The sequence below is a fragment of the Bos indicus x Bos taurus genome, chromosome 29 (assembly GCF_003369695.1).
Source record: "Bos indicus x Bos taurus breed Angus x Brahman F1 hybrid chromosome 29, Bos_hybrid_MaternalHap_v2.0, whole genome shotgun sequence".
NCBI classification, from domain to species: Eukaryota; Metazoa; Chordata; class Mammalia; order Artiodactyla; family Bovidae; genus Bos; species Bos indicus x Bos taurus.
Genome location: NC_040104.1, coordinates 556,912 through 574,455, shown reverse-complemented (window position 1 = coordinate 574,455; position 17,544 = coordinate 556,912). Strand labels below are relative to the sequence as shown.

The 17,544-nt window shown below is 56.5% G+C and overlaps 1 protein-coding gene and 2 long non-coding RNA genes across 3 annotated transcripts; all 3 read right to left on the bottom strand.

Annotated features, from left to right (window-relative positions):
• Positions 1–1,229: 1,229 nt before the first annotated feature.
• Positions 1,230–8,604, bottom strand: TALDO1 (transaldolase 1). Its single transcript, XM_027531481.1, is given in 9 exon segments — positions 1,230–1,430; positions 1,615–1,760; positions 1,913–1,969; positions 1,972–2,109; positions 2,220–2,395; positions 3,584–3,715; positions 3,870–3,977; positions 5,145–5,268; positions 8,457–8,604. Coding segments are annotated over 9 exon segments (1,011 nt in total). The 5' UTR covers positions 8,554–8,604; the 3' UTR covers positions 1,230–1,397.
• A 1,053-nt stretch (positions 8,605–9,657) lies between these two features.
• LOC113886381 lies at positions 9,658–10,964 on the bottom strand. The gene is made up of 2 exons (XR_003509424.1): positions 10,925–10,964; positions 9,658–9,939 (listed from the first exon to the last, which is right to left on the bottom strand). It is a non-coding gene; the product is annotated as an uncharacterized LOC113886381 (long non-coding RNA).
• A 329-nt stretch (positions 10,965–11,293) lies between these two features.
• Positions 11,294–15,112, bottom strand: LOC113886380. The gene is made up of 4 exons (XR_003509423.1): positions 15,070–15,112; positions 14,900–14,990; positions 14,064–14,203; positions 11,294–11,335 (listed from the first exon to the last, which is right to left on the bottom strand). It is a non-coding gene; the product is annotated as an uncharacterized LOC113886380 (long non-coding RNA).
• Positions 15,113–17,544: the final 2,432 nt, after the last annotated feature.

Sequence of the window (17,544 nt, the reverse complement as noted above, 5' to 3'; positions counted from 1 at the left end):
GGGTGGTTTTTTCCATGAGTCGTAGCTTCCATCAAAGGAGCGTTCTTATTAGTGGATAGTTTTCACGTCGTGCCCAGTGAAGGACACCCGATGAGACGTCCAGGAGATTCACAATGGACTGGCCGTTTGTGGGAGGGCGTGGGGCCAGCCCGGGGGGCCAGTGTGTCCCACGGCCTGGCTGCAGGGGGTCTTCACGTGTCAGCTGTATCCGCTGTCTGCACCGAGGCCCCGGGCCAGGCGGCATGGCAAGCGACTTCCACCTCCTAGGGCACAGCCTGTTCACCAGCTCAGTGCAGGGAGTCTGGGGTGTTGCTGGGGGCTTGCAGAAAGCCGCGGCCCTCTGACCCAAGCTGGCGAGGCAGCTTGCGGGGGGCTGGGGAAGCCCCAACCCGTCAGCACACTGGCAGCGTGGCCCGTGTGGCGCCTGCCCTGAGCCCTGTCCACCCAGCACTGCTCCTGCTTCTCGGGAGGGCAGCCAGAGGCAGCTCCACAGCCACACTCCCAGGGGCACCGCTCCCCTGCAGGGAGCTATGGGGAAGAAGCCCGGCCTGGCAGGGCCCCTCGGGAGAGGAGTGGGTACATCCAGACCTGAGGTGTGTCCCGCAGGCCCGTCCCAACATCTGGCTCCCCTGGTGCAGACCCGGACACCCAGCCACCCCGTCCTGCTCCCAGGCCATCCCCCCCAGACCCTGCCCTCCCGCCCCCGCCGACCCCCCTTCACTGTTTCAGGAACTCAGGCTGGTCGCAGGGAGAGAAAGGGGCTCCCCTGTGGACCCCTGTCACCACCCACCGCCAAGCCCTCAGTGCAGCACACCCACCGCAAAGCCCAAATGGAGCAGCAAAGGTCCGCACACGCTGCTCGCCTGTGCTCACACCTGTGCTCACACCTGTGCCCGGTGTGAGTGTGGAAGCTGAGGCCCGTACACGTTGTGCTGTCCCCACAAGATGGCACCACCAACCCCAAAGGAACCTGGGCCAGAGCAAAGTCTGGGCAGCGTGGCCGAGGCAGGGGAGCCGCGTGTCCCCACAGCAGGCCTCTCCGCCAGGGCAGCACACCCCTGCCCAGCTCCGCAGGCACAGCCTAGAAGCCTGGGGGTCCCCGCCTTCAGAGTCAAAGCTCTTGGGTCACTGCCCAGCAGCAGGCGAGGGGCTGTCACCACTGACTGGGGGTCCCCATGGGGCTGCCGGCCTAATCCCGCCTTCATCAGGCCCCGGGAAGGAGACAGGAAGCAAAAGTGAGGGCTTTAATGCGCTGAGCAGATTTTTACATAAATCAGAAATCTATGATTCGTCCCCGCTCCAATTAGTAAAAAAAATCCAAGATTCATCACAAAGCATGTGCAATTAGGCCCCAATTCAGAGACGCACAGATCCGTGGTCCAGCCTCGGGTGCCGCACTATTTTCCATTCTCTGCGCTGAACATTCGTTCCTGGAAACGAATGGTGTGAGCTCGTGCGCCCACCAGGCTGCCCCGACCCCGCCCTTGGCCAGGCCGGCGGCCCTGGGCCCTCCCGACGGCGGCCCCGCCCCCGGGCTCCGGCCCCGCCCCCGGGCCCCTCCTACCCGCCCATGACCCCTCCTGCCCACGTCCCAACCGTGGCCCCGGCGCTCACTCTCAGCATCCGCTCCAGCTTCACCGCGTCCGCGGCGAACCTGCGGATCCCGTCAGAGAGCTTCTCCACAGCCATGCGGTCCTCGTTGTGCAGCCAGCGGAAGGCCTTCTCGTCCAGCTGGATCTTCTCCAGGTCACTGGCCTGGGCTGCGGAGCAGATGCCCGGGCCATGGGCTCAGAGCCTCGCCCAGGGATGGAGGCAGCCCACCCCGAGGCTCCAGGTTCCACAGCCTCAAGGGACCAAGGCATTGGTGCCTGTGGAGCCCGAGGCGGTGGGAGGCGGGAGGGGATGGTCTTACCTGCTTTGGCCGAGAGCATAGGCGTCAGCTTGCTGTGGTCCTTGAGCAGCTCCCCAGGAGCTGGGGCGAGATGGTGAGGAAGTCACAGCCAGCCAGGGCCTTGATCTCGCCCGTGTTGCGGAAGGAGGCACCCATGACGATGGTCTTGTAGCCGAACTTCTTGTAATAGTTGTAGATCTTGGTGACGCTCTTCACTCCTGGGGGGACACACCAGAGCTGCCATCCGTGCCGCCCAACCCTCCGTCCTGGGGCCCCCTGGGAGCACGCAACACAGCACCCCTCTGCCCCGGCCCGGGCGGCCACTGACCGGGGTCCTCCTGGGGTTCGTAGGACTTCTTGTCTGTGTTGGCCACATGCCAGTCAAGGATGCGGCCCACGAAGGGCGAGATGAGCGTCACGCCAGCCTCGGCACAGGCCACGGCCTGGGCGAAGGAGAAGAGCAGGGTCATGTTGCACCGGATGCCGTGCTGCTCCTCCAGCTCCCTGCGGGGACGGGAAGAGCGCACGCGTCAGCCCCGAAAGGCAGGGGTGGGTCGCTCCACCCTCGTGAGTAACTGTGGAAGGTTCACCAGGGCGAGCTCAGGCCAGCGGCTTGTGGGCAACCAGACCTCATCAAACCCACATTTCAGAACAGGGACCAAGGTGAGAGGCCCCCGAGAGCTGCAGACAGTCCTCGCCTCGTCACAGAACCTCTGCGCTGGGCCAGTGCAGGAGACACAGGCTCAGTCCCTGGTCCGGGAAGATCCCACAGGCCCGGAGCCCCAGAGCTTGTGCGCCACAACAAGAGGAGCCGCCGCAATGAGGAGCCCCCACCCTCCCACCTGGAGAAAAGCCAGGCAGCCGTGAAGACCCAGCACAGCCAAAAAAAAGGGACCTTCGGGCTGGAGATCATGGAGTCAGCTCCAACCACAGCACCGTCCTGCCTCAATCCCACAGCCTCACTGGCCCCACGGCCCCCACCTGCCCTCTGGGTCAGCCTGCAGAAAGCCCGTCCCCCAGATGACACGTCAGGGCCGACCATGAGAAGGGGGTCCTGGCCACGCTCTACCACCTGCCAGCTGAGTTCCTGTCCCAGTGGATGGTTTCAGAGGTGCCCCGCTGCCGGGCCACAGGGAAGCGGTCAAGAAGCACAGCCCTGGGGGCACAGGGCCGCCTTGGTGGCCAACGCCATGAGCACTGGGCCAGTAACTCCACCGCTGGTGTGTGCCCACAGGAGACCACCCCAAGCACACGCTCAGCGTGATCCGACACGGGCAGCCACGTGCCCCGGGAAGATGTGCACACACAGGGAGACCTCCTTAAGGGGGACCCAGGCGTGGCGCGCATGAGCCTGGAACGGGAGCCAAGCAAGGGAAGCCACACACGAAGGCCATGTGCGGCACAGCCCTGTCCCTCGGGAGCATTCAGAGGCAGAAGGTGCGTGGCGTAACAATACAGGGACCCGTGGGGGTGGCCAGGCGCTCCAAGGACAGCCGAGCCTGGGCACCAGGGCAGCGTCCTGTCCACGCCCGCCTGCCCCCTCCGCGCCCAGGGTGCTTGGGGGGAGCCGACTCCCACTCTGTCCTTGGCAGACGACACCTCTGCCGGCGGCACCGCGCAGGCCCACTGCCCGAGGGGCCTACCCGGGATGGGCAGAGGCCCCAGCAGCTCCGCGCTCACGGGGACACTTACTTTCCGGCCTGAATTCCTTCCCAGGTGGACGAGAGCTTTATCAGGATCCGCTCCTTGCTGATCCCAGCCTCCTTGTACAGCTCAATGAGGCGCCGGGCGCGGGCCACCATCGCATCCTTATCAAAGGAGAGCCTGCAGGGCACAGGGCGCCTGGCTTGCAGCGGCTGAGTGGGGCAGACGCAAGCGGAGGCCAGGCGCCCACAGCAGCGTGTGGCGCTGCGTGGGGAGCCGCGAACGACAGCGGCTGCTGCTCTCGACCCCCCACTCATTGGCCCTGAGGCCTTACCTGGCGTCCACTTCCGTGGATACGCGGCCTGGAATTTTCTTCAGTATTTCTGCCCCAAACAACACAAAAAGTTTATCAATAGCATTTGTAATCTGTTCCTCTTGTGACCTGAAATTCCAAGGGAAAAAATTAGGTTAGAAGCTTCTTTCTTTTAAATGTACAGGATTCTGCAAAAATTGTTACCTGCTTCCCAAATTCTTTTCCCACCGTCTGTTTTTCTTAAAAACCTTTCAAAGTGGTGATAAAACACACAGCAGAAAACTTACCACCTTACACATTTTTTTTTCTTTTTAGATTTCAGCAACAGCACACAGCTCGTGGGACCCCTCAGCTCCCCGACCAGGGGCTGGGCTCGAGCACACCGCTCTCTCCCCAGTGGCGCGGCCGGTTCGGGCACTGAGGTGCTCACACGGGCGCGGCCACGGCCGCCTCATCCCCAGTGTCTCCATCCTTCAAGCTGAGCCCTGCCATCTTTGGGGGCTTGAACAAAACACTCTTCCCACCCTCTCTGAAGCTACCTGGGCAGATGAATAAGGGGCACAGTGCGGCTCCAAGATGGACCGGAAAGATCTCCGGCCTGAGAGCAGGGCCAGTCTGCTGATCACTAAGGGCACTGCCTCGTCACCAATTCCAGGAGCATCGAGAAGGGAGGGGAGCCGCAGCACGGGGTGCACGGCGGGGGGCAGGGCAGGCCCAGGGCATGACTGCCACCCCTGCACACGGCTGACCTCAGCACATGGGGCGCCAGAGAGGGACAGGCCAGCCCAGCACAGCTCCTGCCAGGGGCCAGTTTCCTGCGAGCCCACTCTCAGCTGAGCAGTACCACCCAGATGAACATTTAAAATGATATCCAGCAAAGGCGAGTCTATGGAGAGAAGAACCAGTCTGTGGTCGCAGGCGGAGGCACGAGAGAACGTTCTAGGAGGCGAGAACATTCTCGGACTGGACTGTGGCTGCACCACTGTATAGGTGAACGCATCAGAACGAACTGCTCCCTGAGACAGTGACTCTCACTCCAACGAGACTATCAGAAGGAACAAGATGCCAGGAAGCAGCTGCACGGCCGCCAGGGCTGAGGACACAGACTACAGCGGGGGAAGGACTCGGGTGCCATCCACACGCTCCTGCCACCAAAACTCAGTGAACTGTCTACTCCCAATGGGTGATGCCCGCAAGAAAGCAGACAGCGTTCCTTCCCGGAGCCTAAAACACTGGCGAACTGGCCTCGGGAGGGAAGCAAGCAGACCCGGCCAGCACCCACGGCCCCACACTCACCCGCCCAGCTTCCTGCCGTAAGCAATGGCCTCCTCCACCAGCTCCTGGTAGGTTGGCATCTGTGCCGCAGCCAGGATCAGGGACGGGTTGGTGGTGGCATCCTGGGGCTTGTACTCGTCGATGGCTGGGAAGTAATTGTAGGAAACAGGGGTCAGTGGAGTGCCCGCTTCCACCCAGAAACCTGAGATGACCCCTGAAAGCCCTAAACACAGGGACAGAGCCAAGTAGGGTGCGGCCACACTTCATGCAGGAAGGCTGGCCAGGAGGCAGCTGAGCACAGGGAGGAAACCTGGAGGCTAAGCCAGCGAGCAGCCGTGCCAAGAGCCGAGAGCTGCCCAGCACCAAGGAGCAAGGAGGGAGGTAGCCAGGAGGAGACCAACGGCGTCTGCAGGTGCTGGCGCCCAGGTCAGCCGCGGAGGGGCTGGACACGGGCCTTCAAACTATTCTTTTAACACACTTGTTCCTTCCTGATAACCACGCGGGAATTCCAAGGAGTCTTGAGGCCCTGGCTGTCACAGGGCAGTGCTGAGCTCAAGTTCATCAAAACTCAGCTTCCAGGATTAGCCAGTTCAGTAAGTTGATTTGGCAAGCTAGCATTTTCAAAGTATCTTCTGATGACAAAACCACAGAGATGGAAAACAGGGAAGGGGGTGGCTCTCAGGGGCCGGGAACAGCTGTATCCTGCCCGTCCTGGTGGCCCTAAGAACCCGCCACAGAGGACGACCCCTCCTCTGTGCAGCTGGAAATCAGGGAACACAGGGCCGGTCTGCAGCCTGTTCACAGCGCCGTGTTGGCACCAAGGCCCCTATCCTGATATCACACCACGGCCACACAGAACACCCGGGGAGGTGATGGCAAAAGGATTCGTGGGACCCGATGGGCGAATTCTGCAACTTCCTGGAGTCTGTTAGTTATTTCAAAACAACAAGTTAAGAAAGCACGCTCTGGAGTGGAGCTTACACAAATGTGTGAAACCCAGTGTAATGCGCTGAAGATAGTACCTTGATAAAGCTGACTTTTAACAAAATTAAAAACAAAATCTGGGGTCAACAGATGGGCTTCAGGCTCCAGGAACCCTTAACAGAATACAAAACCTGGCATGGGGCATGGAGCGGGAAGAGCAGCCACAGCTTTGACTTATTTTCAAAGAGGCTTATGATGCCCCAAAGGCAAAACCCTTCAGTTCACAAAGTGACTGTAAAACTGAAATTACAACTATGTAAGATTTAGATATATATGGGCTTCTCTGGTAGCTCAGTTGGTAAAGAATCTGTCTACAATGCAGGAGACCCAGGTTAGATACCTGGGTTGGGAAGATCCCCTGGAGAAGGGAATGGCTACCCACTCCAATATTCCATAGAGGAGCTTGGTGGGCTACAGTCCATGGGGTCACAAAGAGATGGACAAAACTGAGCCACCAACACACATCTGTACATATCACCATATATGTGATCACATCACATATAACATACTGTACACATCACCAATAAATGTATTTTTAAATAAAGTCACTAACACTCACTTAGCAATCTTCAATGTCAGCACTTGGGTTTCAATGTTTCCAAAGAGGAGAACATAGAGCAAGCATTCCCCAAGAGGCCTCTGGACACACTGGGCCGACACTGACAGAGGCCACGGGTAATTGACCTGAAGACCAGCCAGCCTGCAGCTGCTGCCCAGTGAAACCAACAGGAAACCAGCACAGACTCAGCAAAGATGGGAGACACTCCACACGAAGAAGGAGCAAACCAGGACTTCCCGGTGGTGCAGTGGGTAAGAGTCTGCCTGCCCTTGCGGGGGACGTGGGTTGGGTCCCTGGGCCTGGATGACCCCACACGCCCTGGGGCAACTAGTCCTGGTGCGCCACAGCTACTGAGCCTCGAGCCGTAAGTACCAAGCCCGAGCCCGAGACCCCGTGCTCCACAAGAGAGACCACCACACTGAGAGGCCCTCCACTGCAGCGGGAGCTCAGCCCCTGCGTGCCGCAACTAGAGAAAAGCCCGTGCAGAGCAGTGCAGCCAAAAATAAATAAAATTAGAATCAAAAAGGAGCAGAAAGACGTGCAGCCACTTTCCCAGACTCTCTGTCCTGATGAGGTCACTGCCAGAGGCCTGGACCAGGGAGGGACGGGTGGGAAGAAGCCGGTGGCCTCGCAGGTCAGCTGGAGCTGGAATTGCCCAGGGCCCCCAGCTCTGACCAGGAGGGAACCTTCTGTCAGCTGGTTTAATGTACAGGTTGGACTCAAGCCCATCACCATCTCCAGCGTTTATGTTTAAGCAGCCAAATATGCTTACTCATTTTCCTCAGCTCTGTGAGATAGAGTCTTATTCTTACCAAAGAGGAAATAAAGCCTGTTTCTCAAGTCACCATGAGAAAGCAGAAACGAGGAAGTCCCTTCCCTACCGTGTGCCCTGGAGCACTCCCAGCACGGAACATTTCACGATTTCTCTGACAACCTTCATGGTTCACAGAGGATGTGAATGGAGGTTCACCTAGTCTGGGTTTCCGCTGCAGAGGATGGGAAGGCCAAGCCCCCCAGTTCCCTCCCAGGAAGGCGAATCAAGCCAGGAAAACCTATACCTGGCGCAAGCTCTGCTTGCCTCCCTGCAGTGAGTGGGGCTGTACCTCCGGGGATCCTTGGTCCCAGGCGGTGAACGTCTAACTGGCCCGCACGCGGCCATGGTCACCAGCGTGCAGCTGTCCCCTGGGCAGGGGTGGGAAGTGTGCGCAACACGGGGTTTCAAAAGCAGGCGGTGTCATTCGCAGAGTCCGGCCTTTCTGGGCCCAAAACTAACTCATGTTCCTGCTCAACATTCGCGCAACGCAACTGCCCCGTGTGACCACAAGTGGTTCGCATCTCCACGGCGGACCAGGAATCGCTGTCCAAATCTAAGTACTTGGGACACCGTCCTCTGACCCACTGGCGGTCACCGCGGGCTCCAGCAGCGCAGAGGACGGGGGCGCTGGGCCCCGCGCATTCGGGTCCTGAGGCACCCACGCCCCGGCCGACGGTGAAGGGGCCGAGCACGGGGCGCCGAGAGCAAGCGAGAAGTGGGGCGGGGAACAGCAGGGCCGAAGCGGGGGCGGGGGGCGAGGGAGAGGGGCGCCAAGGAGGAGGGGGGCAGACTTCCCGGCCCAGGAAGCCGGGTGGCCGGGCTTCGCCGCCGCCCCTGCGCCCCTCAGCCGCGCGTCCGCGCTCCCGGGCCCTCCCGCGCCTCCCCACACCGCCGGGCGGGCCGGCGCCCCGCGCGCCCGAAGTCTCTCGCTGCTGCCCGGCCCGCCCCATGAGCTCGGGGGCCAGCGCGGCCTCACCGTGGAAGTCGCCCGTGTCGGCCACCACGGTGGTGAACTGCTTGAGCTGGTCCAGCGCGTTCTCCATCCTCTGCCGCTTCACCGGGGAGCCCGACATGGCGAGCGGCGGAGCGAGCGGGGGACCCACAATGCCCCGCGGGCCCCGCCCCCAGCCGCAGCCAATCCGGGCGCGGCGCGGGAGGGCGGGCCTGCGCGCCGGCACAGGCGGGGCCCCGCCCCCGAGACGGCGCCCCACCCCCCGGAGCCTCGCCCCGCCCCCGGGGCGGCCCCAGTCCCCCGGAGCCGCGCCTCAGGAGCTGTACTCATCCAGGGCGGGGTGCCCCGGGGCGGCGCCCCGGAGCGCTGAGTCCCCTGGGCGCTGAGTCCCCCGGGCGGTATGCCCCCAGAAGTGGTTATGCCGGAGGGGCGCACATCCTTCTGGTGATGCAGCCCCCGGATGGTTTTGCAGGGAGCGATGCACCCCCGAGAGGCGCTCCCGCCTCCACGACGCGTCCCTGGGGGCCGTGATTCCCGGAGCGTGCACCTCCTGCAGCGGGGCGCCTCCGGGGCGTGGAAGTGATTAGTTCCCTGGACTGATGCGTCCCCGCGGCGGAGCTCCCCCCGGAGTGAAGCACACCCAGGGCTGCGTGGTCCCCGACGGCGCGCCGGCTCAATTCCCTCCTCTCGTTTGCAGCGGCAACTGGAGTGAGGGTCGTCGAGCATCAAGGAGTTAAGGCTGAGGCTTCAGGCCGCGGTCAAGCGGAGTCTCAGAGAGACCTGGACACCTGAGACTCTGCATCTGAGCCTCCGCCTCAGGAGGCCATAAGGGGCCCTGGGCATGCGGGCCTGGGTCTGGGAGTCTGGGTCGCCGCCCCTCGCCCCCCGGCCGTTCTGAAGCCAGGGGCACCCAGTGTACAATTCTGTCCTTGAGACCGAAATCTCACCTTCTCTGCACTCTGGTGTGGAATTCAATCTCGGTGACATAGAGTTTTGGGTGAAGTAGAAAAGGATTGGGCTTCCCAGGGGGCTTAGTGGTAAAGAATCCACCTGCCAAGCCAGAGACACAGGTTCAATGCCTGGGTCAAGAAGCTCCCCTGGAGAAGGAAATGGCAACCTACTCTAGTATTTTTGCTTGGGAAAATGCATGGACAGAGGAGACTAGTGGGTTACAGTTCATGGGGTGCCAAAGAGCTGGAGAAAATTTAGCAACTAAACCACAGCAGCAAGAAGAGATGGATCGCTTTATTGCTTTGCCAGGCAAAGAGGCGCACAGCGGCCCCTGTCCTCAAGACCATGTGTCCCAGCTTGGGGAAGACAGTGACAAGTTTTATATTAATTTCCAAAGAGGGTGTGATCAGCTTGAGGACATTCTTCTAATAGTTTCGTGAGGTAAGCAGGAGTCAACATCATCAACCTTCAGGTCCAGCTGATCTGGGCTCTCCATGCTTGTGGGCAGCATGCCATCATTAACAGTTAACTTCTCCACTTGGAGAAGCTTCAGCGTCTGCAGAAGAGCTCAAAGATATAGTTATGTCTGTCTGCTGAAGGGAAAACAGGACCCTGCCCCAAGACTGCCCTTGACTGTTTTTTCTCCCTGTTCTCACATCCCCTCCCTTCCCTAAGAACAACTGCTTAAATCTACTTGAAACTCAGGGAAGGTCATAGAGGCTGGGTGAAAGCTGTTTCCTGTAATAAAAGAAATGGGGACATAGAGGCGTCATGCCCAGGACCTCCACAGTACCCTGCACAGCATCACCCTCAGGCCTGGCAGCTGCTCCAAGCCCTCCTAGGTTGGGTGAGCCTGGAGGCTGGGGAGGGGCTGAAATCAGGCTTGTGGTTTCATTTTCTCCTGTGGATCCAGAGCCCAGGACAGGCCATCGACCCTGGGAACCACATCTGGGAATCCCTCCTATCGAAGTAGTACTAAGTTTAGAAGTATGAAATAAAATTCACATTTTATGGGAAGACAAGAAAAATATAAACATAAAAAATTTTCTCTGCCCTTTGGCCTCCTCTCTCCTGCACTGTGCATCCCGTGTCTGCATTTTATACACGGAAAACCTCCCCACTGACTGTTGGATCACAGAAAAAGCAAGGAAATTCCAGGAAAACATCTGCTTCTGCTTCATTGGCTATACTAAAGCCTTTGACTGTGTGGATCACAACAAACTGAAAAATTCTTAGAGATGGGAATACCAGACCACCACACCTGCCTCCTGAGAAACCTGTATGCAGGTCAAGAAGCAACAGTTAGAACTGGACATGGGACAACGGACTGGTTCAAAATTGGGAAAGGAGTACATCAAGACTGTATCTTGTCACCCTGCTTATCTAACTTATATGCAGAGTACATCATGCGAAATGCCAGGCTGGATGAAGCACAAGCTGGAATCAAGATTGCAGGGAGAAATATCGGTAACCTCAGATACGCAGACAAAACCACTCTAATGGCAGAAAGCAAATGAAAAAAATAAAAGTGAGCCACTCACTTCAGTTCAGTTGCTCAGTCGTATCCCACCCTTTGCGACCCCATGGACTACAGCACACCAGGCTTCCCTGTCCATCACCAATTCCTGGAGCTTGCTCAAACTCATGTCCATTGAGTCTGTGATGCCATCCAACCATCTCATACTCTGTCCCTTTCTCCTGCCTTCAATCTTTCCCAGTATCAGAGTCTTTTCCAGTGAGTCAGCTCTTCACATCAGGTGGCCAAAGTACTGGAGTTTCAGCTTCAGCATCAGTCCTTCCAGTGAATATTCAGGACTGATTTCCTTTAGGACTGACTGGTTTGAACTCCTTGCCGTCCAAGGGACTCTGAAGAGTCTTCTCCAACACCATAGTTCAAAAGCATCAGTTCTTCCTCATTCAGCTTTCTTTATAGTCTGGAGGAGTCTTTGGACCTAGAAAAGAAAACAACACTCGCAAAGGCCCTCGCTGAATCATCTAACTTCGGAGAAAACAAAACAAGACTTTAGGTCCCGCCCTGAGGCTCCAGGCCGGTTGCATCCATCTGGGACTTATCAGCCCCTGTCCAGAAACCTTCCAACCCCTACACCTGCCCAGAAGACTTATCACCCCCTGCCCAACTACAAATGCCATCTCATCTAAAGAATACCCAAAACATCCCGCCTGATTAACGTTTCCCTTATCGCTTCCACAAACCTCCCTATAAATATGGAGCCTCCCTGATCCCTCTCTGCGCTCAGCCTGGTCCTTAGGCCGACTGTCCTTTTATTCAGGCAAGGCTGCTCCTTGCCTGAATAAAAGTAACCTACTTCTGTTGAGGTCGTCTTTCCTTTTCTGCCTCAGCCCGAACTATACCTTACATAGTCCAACTCTCACATCCATACATGACTATTGGAAAAACCATAACTTTGACTAGACCAGACGGACCTTTGTTGGCAAAGTGATGTCTCTGCTTTGGTCATAGCTTTTCTTCCAAAGAGCAAGCGTCTTTTAACTTCATGGCTGCAGTCACCATCTGCAGTGATTTTGGAGCCCAAGAAAATAAAGTCTGTCACTGTTTCCATTGTTTCTCCATCTATTTGCCATGAAGTGATGGAACTGCATGCCATGATCTTAGTTTTCTGAATGTTGAGCTTTAAGCCAGCTTTTTCACTCTCCTCTTTCACTTTCATCAAGAGGCTCTTTAGTTCCTCTTCACTTTCTGCCATAAGGGTGGTGCCATCTGTGTATCTGAGGTTTTGATATTTCTCCCTGCAATCTTGACTCCAGCTTGTGCTTCATCCAGCCTGGCATTTCGCATGATGTACTCTGCATAGAAGTTAAATAAGCAGGGGGACAGTGTACAGCCTTGATGTACTCCTTTCCCAATTTGGAACCAGTCTGTTGTTCCATGTCTGGTTCTAACTGTTGCTTCTTGACCTGCATACAGATTTCTCGGGAGGCAGGTCAGGTGGTCTGGTATTCCCATCTCTTTAAAAATTTTCCAGTTTGTTGTGATCTACACAGTCAAAAGCTTTGGCGTAATCAATAAAGCAGAAGTACATGTTTTTCTGGAATTCTTTTGCTTTTTCAATGATCCAATGGATGTTGGCAATTTGATCTCTGATTCCTCTGCCTTTTCTAAATCCAGCTTGAACATCTGGAAGTTCATGGTTCACGTACTGTTGAAGCCTGGCTTGGAGAATTTCGAGCATTATTTTGCTAGCATGTGAGATGAGTGCAATTGTGTGGTAGTTTGTGCATTCTTTGGCATTGCCCTTCTTTCAGATTGAAATGAAAACTGACTTTTTCCAGTCCTGTGGCCACTGGGCAAAGTGAGTCGCTCAGTCTTGCCCATTTCTTGTGAACCAATGGAATTCTCCAGGCCAGAATACTGGAGTGGGTAGCTGTCCCCCTCTCCAGGGGATCTTCCCAACCCAGGCAAGGATCAAACCCAGGTCTTCCGAACTGCAGGCAGATTCTTTACCAGTTGAGCTACCAGGGAAGTTGGTAGCTCAACAATGGCAGAAAGCAAAGAGGAGCTAAAGAGCCTCTGAATGAAAGTGAAAGAGATGAGCAAAAAAGATGGCTTAAAACTCAACATTCAAAAAACTAAGAACATGGCATCCGGTTCCATCCCTTCATGGCCAATAGATGGGGAAAAAATGGAAACAATGACACTTTTATTTTCTTGGGCTCCAAAATCACTGCAGACAGTGACTGTAACCGTGAATTCAAAGACGCTGCTCCCTGGAAGAAAAGCTATGACCAGCCTAGACAGCATATTAAAAAGCAGAGACAGCACTTTGCCAGCAAAAGGCCATATAGTCGAAGCCAGGGTTTTTCCAGTAGTCATGTATGGATGTGAGAGTTGAACCATAAAGAAGACTGAGTGCCAAAGAATTGATGCTTTAAAACAGTAGTCTTGGAGGAGACTCTTGAGAGTCCCTTGGACTGCAGGAGATCAAATCAGTCAGTCCTAAAGGAAATCAACCCTGAATATTCATTGGAAGGACTGAGGCTGAAGCTGAAGCTCCAATACTTTAGCCACCTGATGCGAAGAGCTGACTCATTGGAAAGAGCCTGATGCTGGGAAAGATTGAGGGCAGGAGAAGAGGGCGACAGAGTATGAGATGGTTGGATGGCATCGCCGACTCAATGGACATGAGTCTCACCAAACTCTGGGAGATAGTGAAGGACAGGGAAGCCTGGTGTGCTGCAGTCCACGGGGTCACAAAGAGTCGGACACGACTGAGTGACTGAACAACAGTGATCCAGGCTGTCAGGTGAAAGAACAACGTCACCACCCTTCTACAGACTTGAATAATCACTCTGATAGCCCTACTTTGACCTCACAAGGTCAGTCTCCTGCCAGATGCAAAGGAGGAGCTGGTGAGGCAAGCGTCCTGTCTACCTGCGCAGGACAGTCATCTCCTCTTCCCTTCTCTCTGACTACAGAATTGTAGCCCGCTTAATCCTTGGACAGAACTCCCTGCCCGCCACAACTGCATCTTTTACACACATCCTATGTTAATAAACCAACTTCCTGCCTAACACATTGCTTCTCACTGAATTCCCCCTGTGCTGAGACACAGAGAACATGAGCCTCATTAAGTCCTAAGACCAGATGTGCAGTCTTAGTTGGGAGACTATGGGTTTACTCTGGGTCCGAGTCCTGCTCACGTGAGTTTGAGCCCCAGTCTGAGGCGAAGGGTTTCAGGGTCTCAGGAGTCTGTCATCAGCATCCGGCTTCAGTTGCTCTGGAGTCTGCCATCCTGTGGTCTGGAAGTCTCACCGTCCACCGGCGGGCGGTGCCTTGGTTCCTGAAGGACAGTGCGGAGAATCCGGTGGGAGCAGCTGGGGCTGTTTTATTCTCAACTATTGTCTTTGCTTCTCTTGTTTACCCTTGCTTCCCTCACCTCTGCGATTAGTAGCTGCCTGTCCCTGCTCTTGGGACTCAGGAAGGGGCTGGGAGACTAGACCCTTTTTCGACAAACGGGAAGTGAGGGACACAGAGGGCTTTTGTGCCCGACAGGCCCCCAGGTTTCTGGGTTTCAGAAGGGACGAGGAGACTGGGCGATGGGAGCGTTTTACAGCCGAGGTTTCAGGGTGAGGCAAGACCAGCATCATCGGCTCTGGGTGGAGCTTCTCTCTCTCCTTAACTGATCTGGTTTTGGCTGCATCAGTCTTGGTCGGGCTGGCGGGCTCTTCCCCGCGGCGCCCCGGCTTCTCTGCAGTTGTGCCACGCGGGCTCCAGAGCGTGTGGCTCTCTACTTGCAGTGCTCGCCCCTAGCCCCCCACCAGGAATGGAGCCTGAAGCCCCTGCACTGGAGGTGCGGAGTCCTAACCCCGGGACCACTGGGGAGCCTCTCCCTCCAGGAACTTTCTGAGAAGTCTGTTTTCTGGCTGCCCCAGGAAGCCTGTGGTGCAGGGCAGGCTCTGAGAACATTGGCACTGTGTTTTTAAGGGGTAGTGGTCACTCAGTGTCGACAGTTAACAAAACACAACAAAATACAAACCCTCACAAACAACACCTGCTTGGTGTCTGCCGGTTCCCGATGTAAGTGTCCCAGGGGGCTCCCCAGCTGGTGCTGGTGGTAAGGAACCCGCCTGCCAAGACACAGAACATGAGACAGGTTTGACCCCTGCGTCGGGAAGATCCCGTGGAGAAGAATACCAGTGTTCTTACCTGGAGAATCCCATGGACAGAGGAGCCTGGCGGCTACAGTCTATGAGGTCACAAAGAGTTGGACACGACTGAGCAACCAACACACCCACTCCAGTATTCTTGCCTGGAGAATAGCAGGCACAGAGGGGCCAGGCGGGGTACAGTCCATACGGCTGAAGAGAGTCAGACCCTGAGTGACTTAGCATGCATGCACACAAGTGTCCTGGGGTGGAAGGTCGCACAGCGATGGGGCGTGGCCTGCCAGGCAGCCCCTGGGCGTGGAGTCCACTGGGCGCCTCTCTCTGCCTTCTGCCCATCTGGGCCCCACCCTGGGGAGGGGAGAAAAGTGGGAAATTCTAGGGGAAGGAGGGGGCTTTTTGCCTGCAGGAGGCCCCACCCCAGCTGTGCTCTGGCAAGCACTCACCCCCTTGGCCTCAGTCAGGGCTTCAGCAGAGTTGAGGTCCCCGTGGGCTGAGAACAGCTGATGCAACGCAGCGGAGGCGAGGCGCTGGGCTGGGCAGGAGGAGGAGGTCTGGCCGGGCTGGGGCTCCGGGGGCCACGGTCACTTCCAGGAGCTGCAGAACTCGGGCCAGGAGGGAGGTGTCCACACACCTGGCCCCTGACACTGTGCTGTCTCAGGGAACGCCAGACGTTTCTCCCAACCCCGTGATGAAATATAGTTCACATTTTATGACAAGAAAAATGAAGTGATGAAACTTTTCTCCACTTTTGAGCTCCCGCCCCCTTCTGGGTGTGGGGTGAGTCTGCATTAACCTCCTTGGGAGCCAACATTCCTTCTTAATCTTGTAGAGTCACCCTCTGTGCTGCGGATCTGAGTTGTGTAAACTGCCCACATGTCCTGTAACCTTTGTCTCAAAAGCTTTCGTAACCCTGCCTTGACCTCGACTGGGTGCAACAGTCCTCAGCTTCTCAAAGACTGTCTCCAGCGTCATAATCCTCAGGTTGGCTCAAACCATTTTTTTCTACTTCATTTTTAGATTGGTTATTGATTTTTTTTTTTTCTTCCATTGAGACCAGGAGAAACAAGCAGTCAAGGGCAGCCTGGGGGCAGGGCTGTGTTTCCCCATCAGGATACAGACAACTACATCTTTGAGCTCTTCAGAGGCTGAAACCCCCTCCAGGTGGGAGAAATGAACAATTAATGATGACGTGCTGCCCACAAGCATGGGGACCCCGGACCAGTTGGACCTGAAGGGTGACGATGTGGACTCCTGCTTACCTCACCACGAATCCATCAGAAGAATGTCCGCAAGCTGATCACACCCTCTTAGTCACTATCGTCCCAGGGTGGAGACACAGAGTTTTCCAAAGCATGAGCCCTCTGTGTCTCCCTCGCCTGGCAAAGCAATGACGCTCTCCTTTTCAACTTCACCCAAAGGTCTGTCTCTGAGACTTGCCTCGGTCCCGCTGGGCGGAGAGGCTGGGCTTTTGGCCCCAGCTGTGAAGATGGTGTTGGGCGGTGGCTGGTGCCCCGTCCACTAACTCTCAGGGGTTGGTGTGGCTCAGAAAGCGGGAGCCCAGAGAACCCACAGGCTCTGCGTCACCACGTGGACGCTCTAACACAAACCCAGACGGGGGTCGTGCGGGGCCAGCATTTGAAACGTAAGTTTAGGGGGCCGGGGTACAGCTAAAGCCTCAGGGTCGCAGAAGGAGCGAGATGTGGGGACAGGGCTCCTGGGAAAAGGCTCTCCGGGGACCGCCTGGCCAGCTCTGACCCAGAGGGGCCAGTGCTGCCGAAACCTTGGCTCTCTGTGCTCCAGTGCCAAGCAGAAATATGGAGACAGAGTTTTGGAGAAGGAAAGAGTGGCTTTGTTTGCCAAACAAAGGGCAAACACATTAGGCTAGCCACTCAAGAACTCCCCCTCTCCCTGGAGAGTAGGGAGAGGCTGTGCCCCCAGCGTAGGTGATAAGGATCAAGGCAGTGACAGTCTTGCATTCTTCTGCAAAGTTTCAGAAGGGTGGGGCTGCTGACAAGGTTGGCCTGCGTGCAAGGTCTGGTCCTTTTAATCTTTTTATTTCTTTATGTCTGGCTGGGTCCTCCTTGGTTGTGACATACAGGCTTAGTCATCCTGTGGCATGCGGAGACTTCCTGGACCAGGGATTGGGCCCATATCCCTGAATTGGCAGGTTAAAAATTGTTACATTTTTAAAATTTTTAAAAATTGTTAAAAAATATTTCGTTGATTTCATTCAATGTATCTGGCTGCCATATGCCTCAGTCGTGGCCCGAAGGGCCCTTGTTGTATCATGCAGGGTGATCACTGCAGCGCGGGCTCCCCTCTCATGTGCAGAGGCTCAGCGTTCGTAGAGCATCAGGCATGGGGGACGCTTGTTCCCTGACCGGGAACTGAACCCGCATCCACTGTGCTGCACAGCCAACTCCCAGCCCCCGGACCACCAAGCCAGTCCTGAGGCCAGTTAGTACACACTGGGACTCAGGCCCAGCTGAAACCCTCTGTCTTCCAGTTGAGGCCA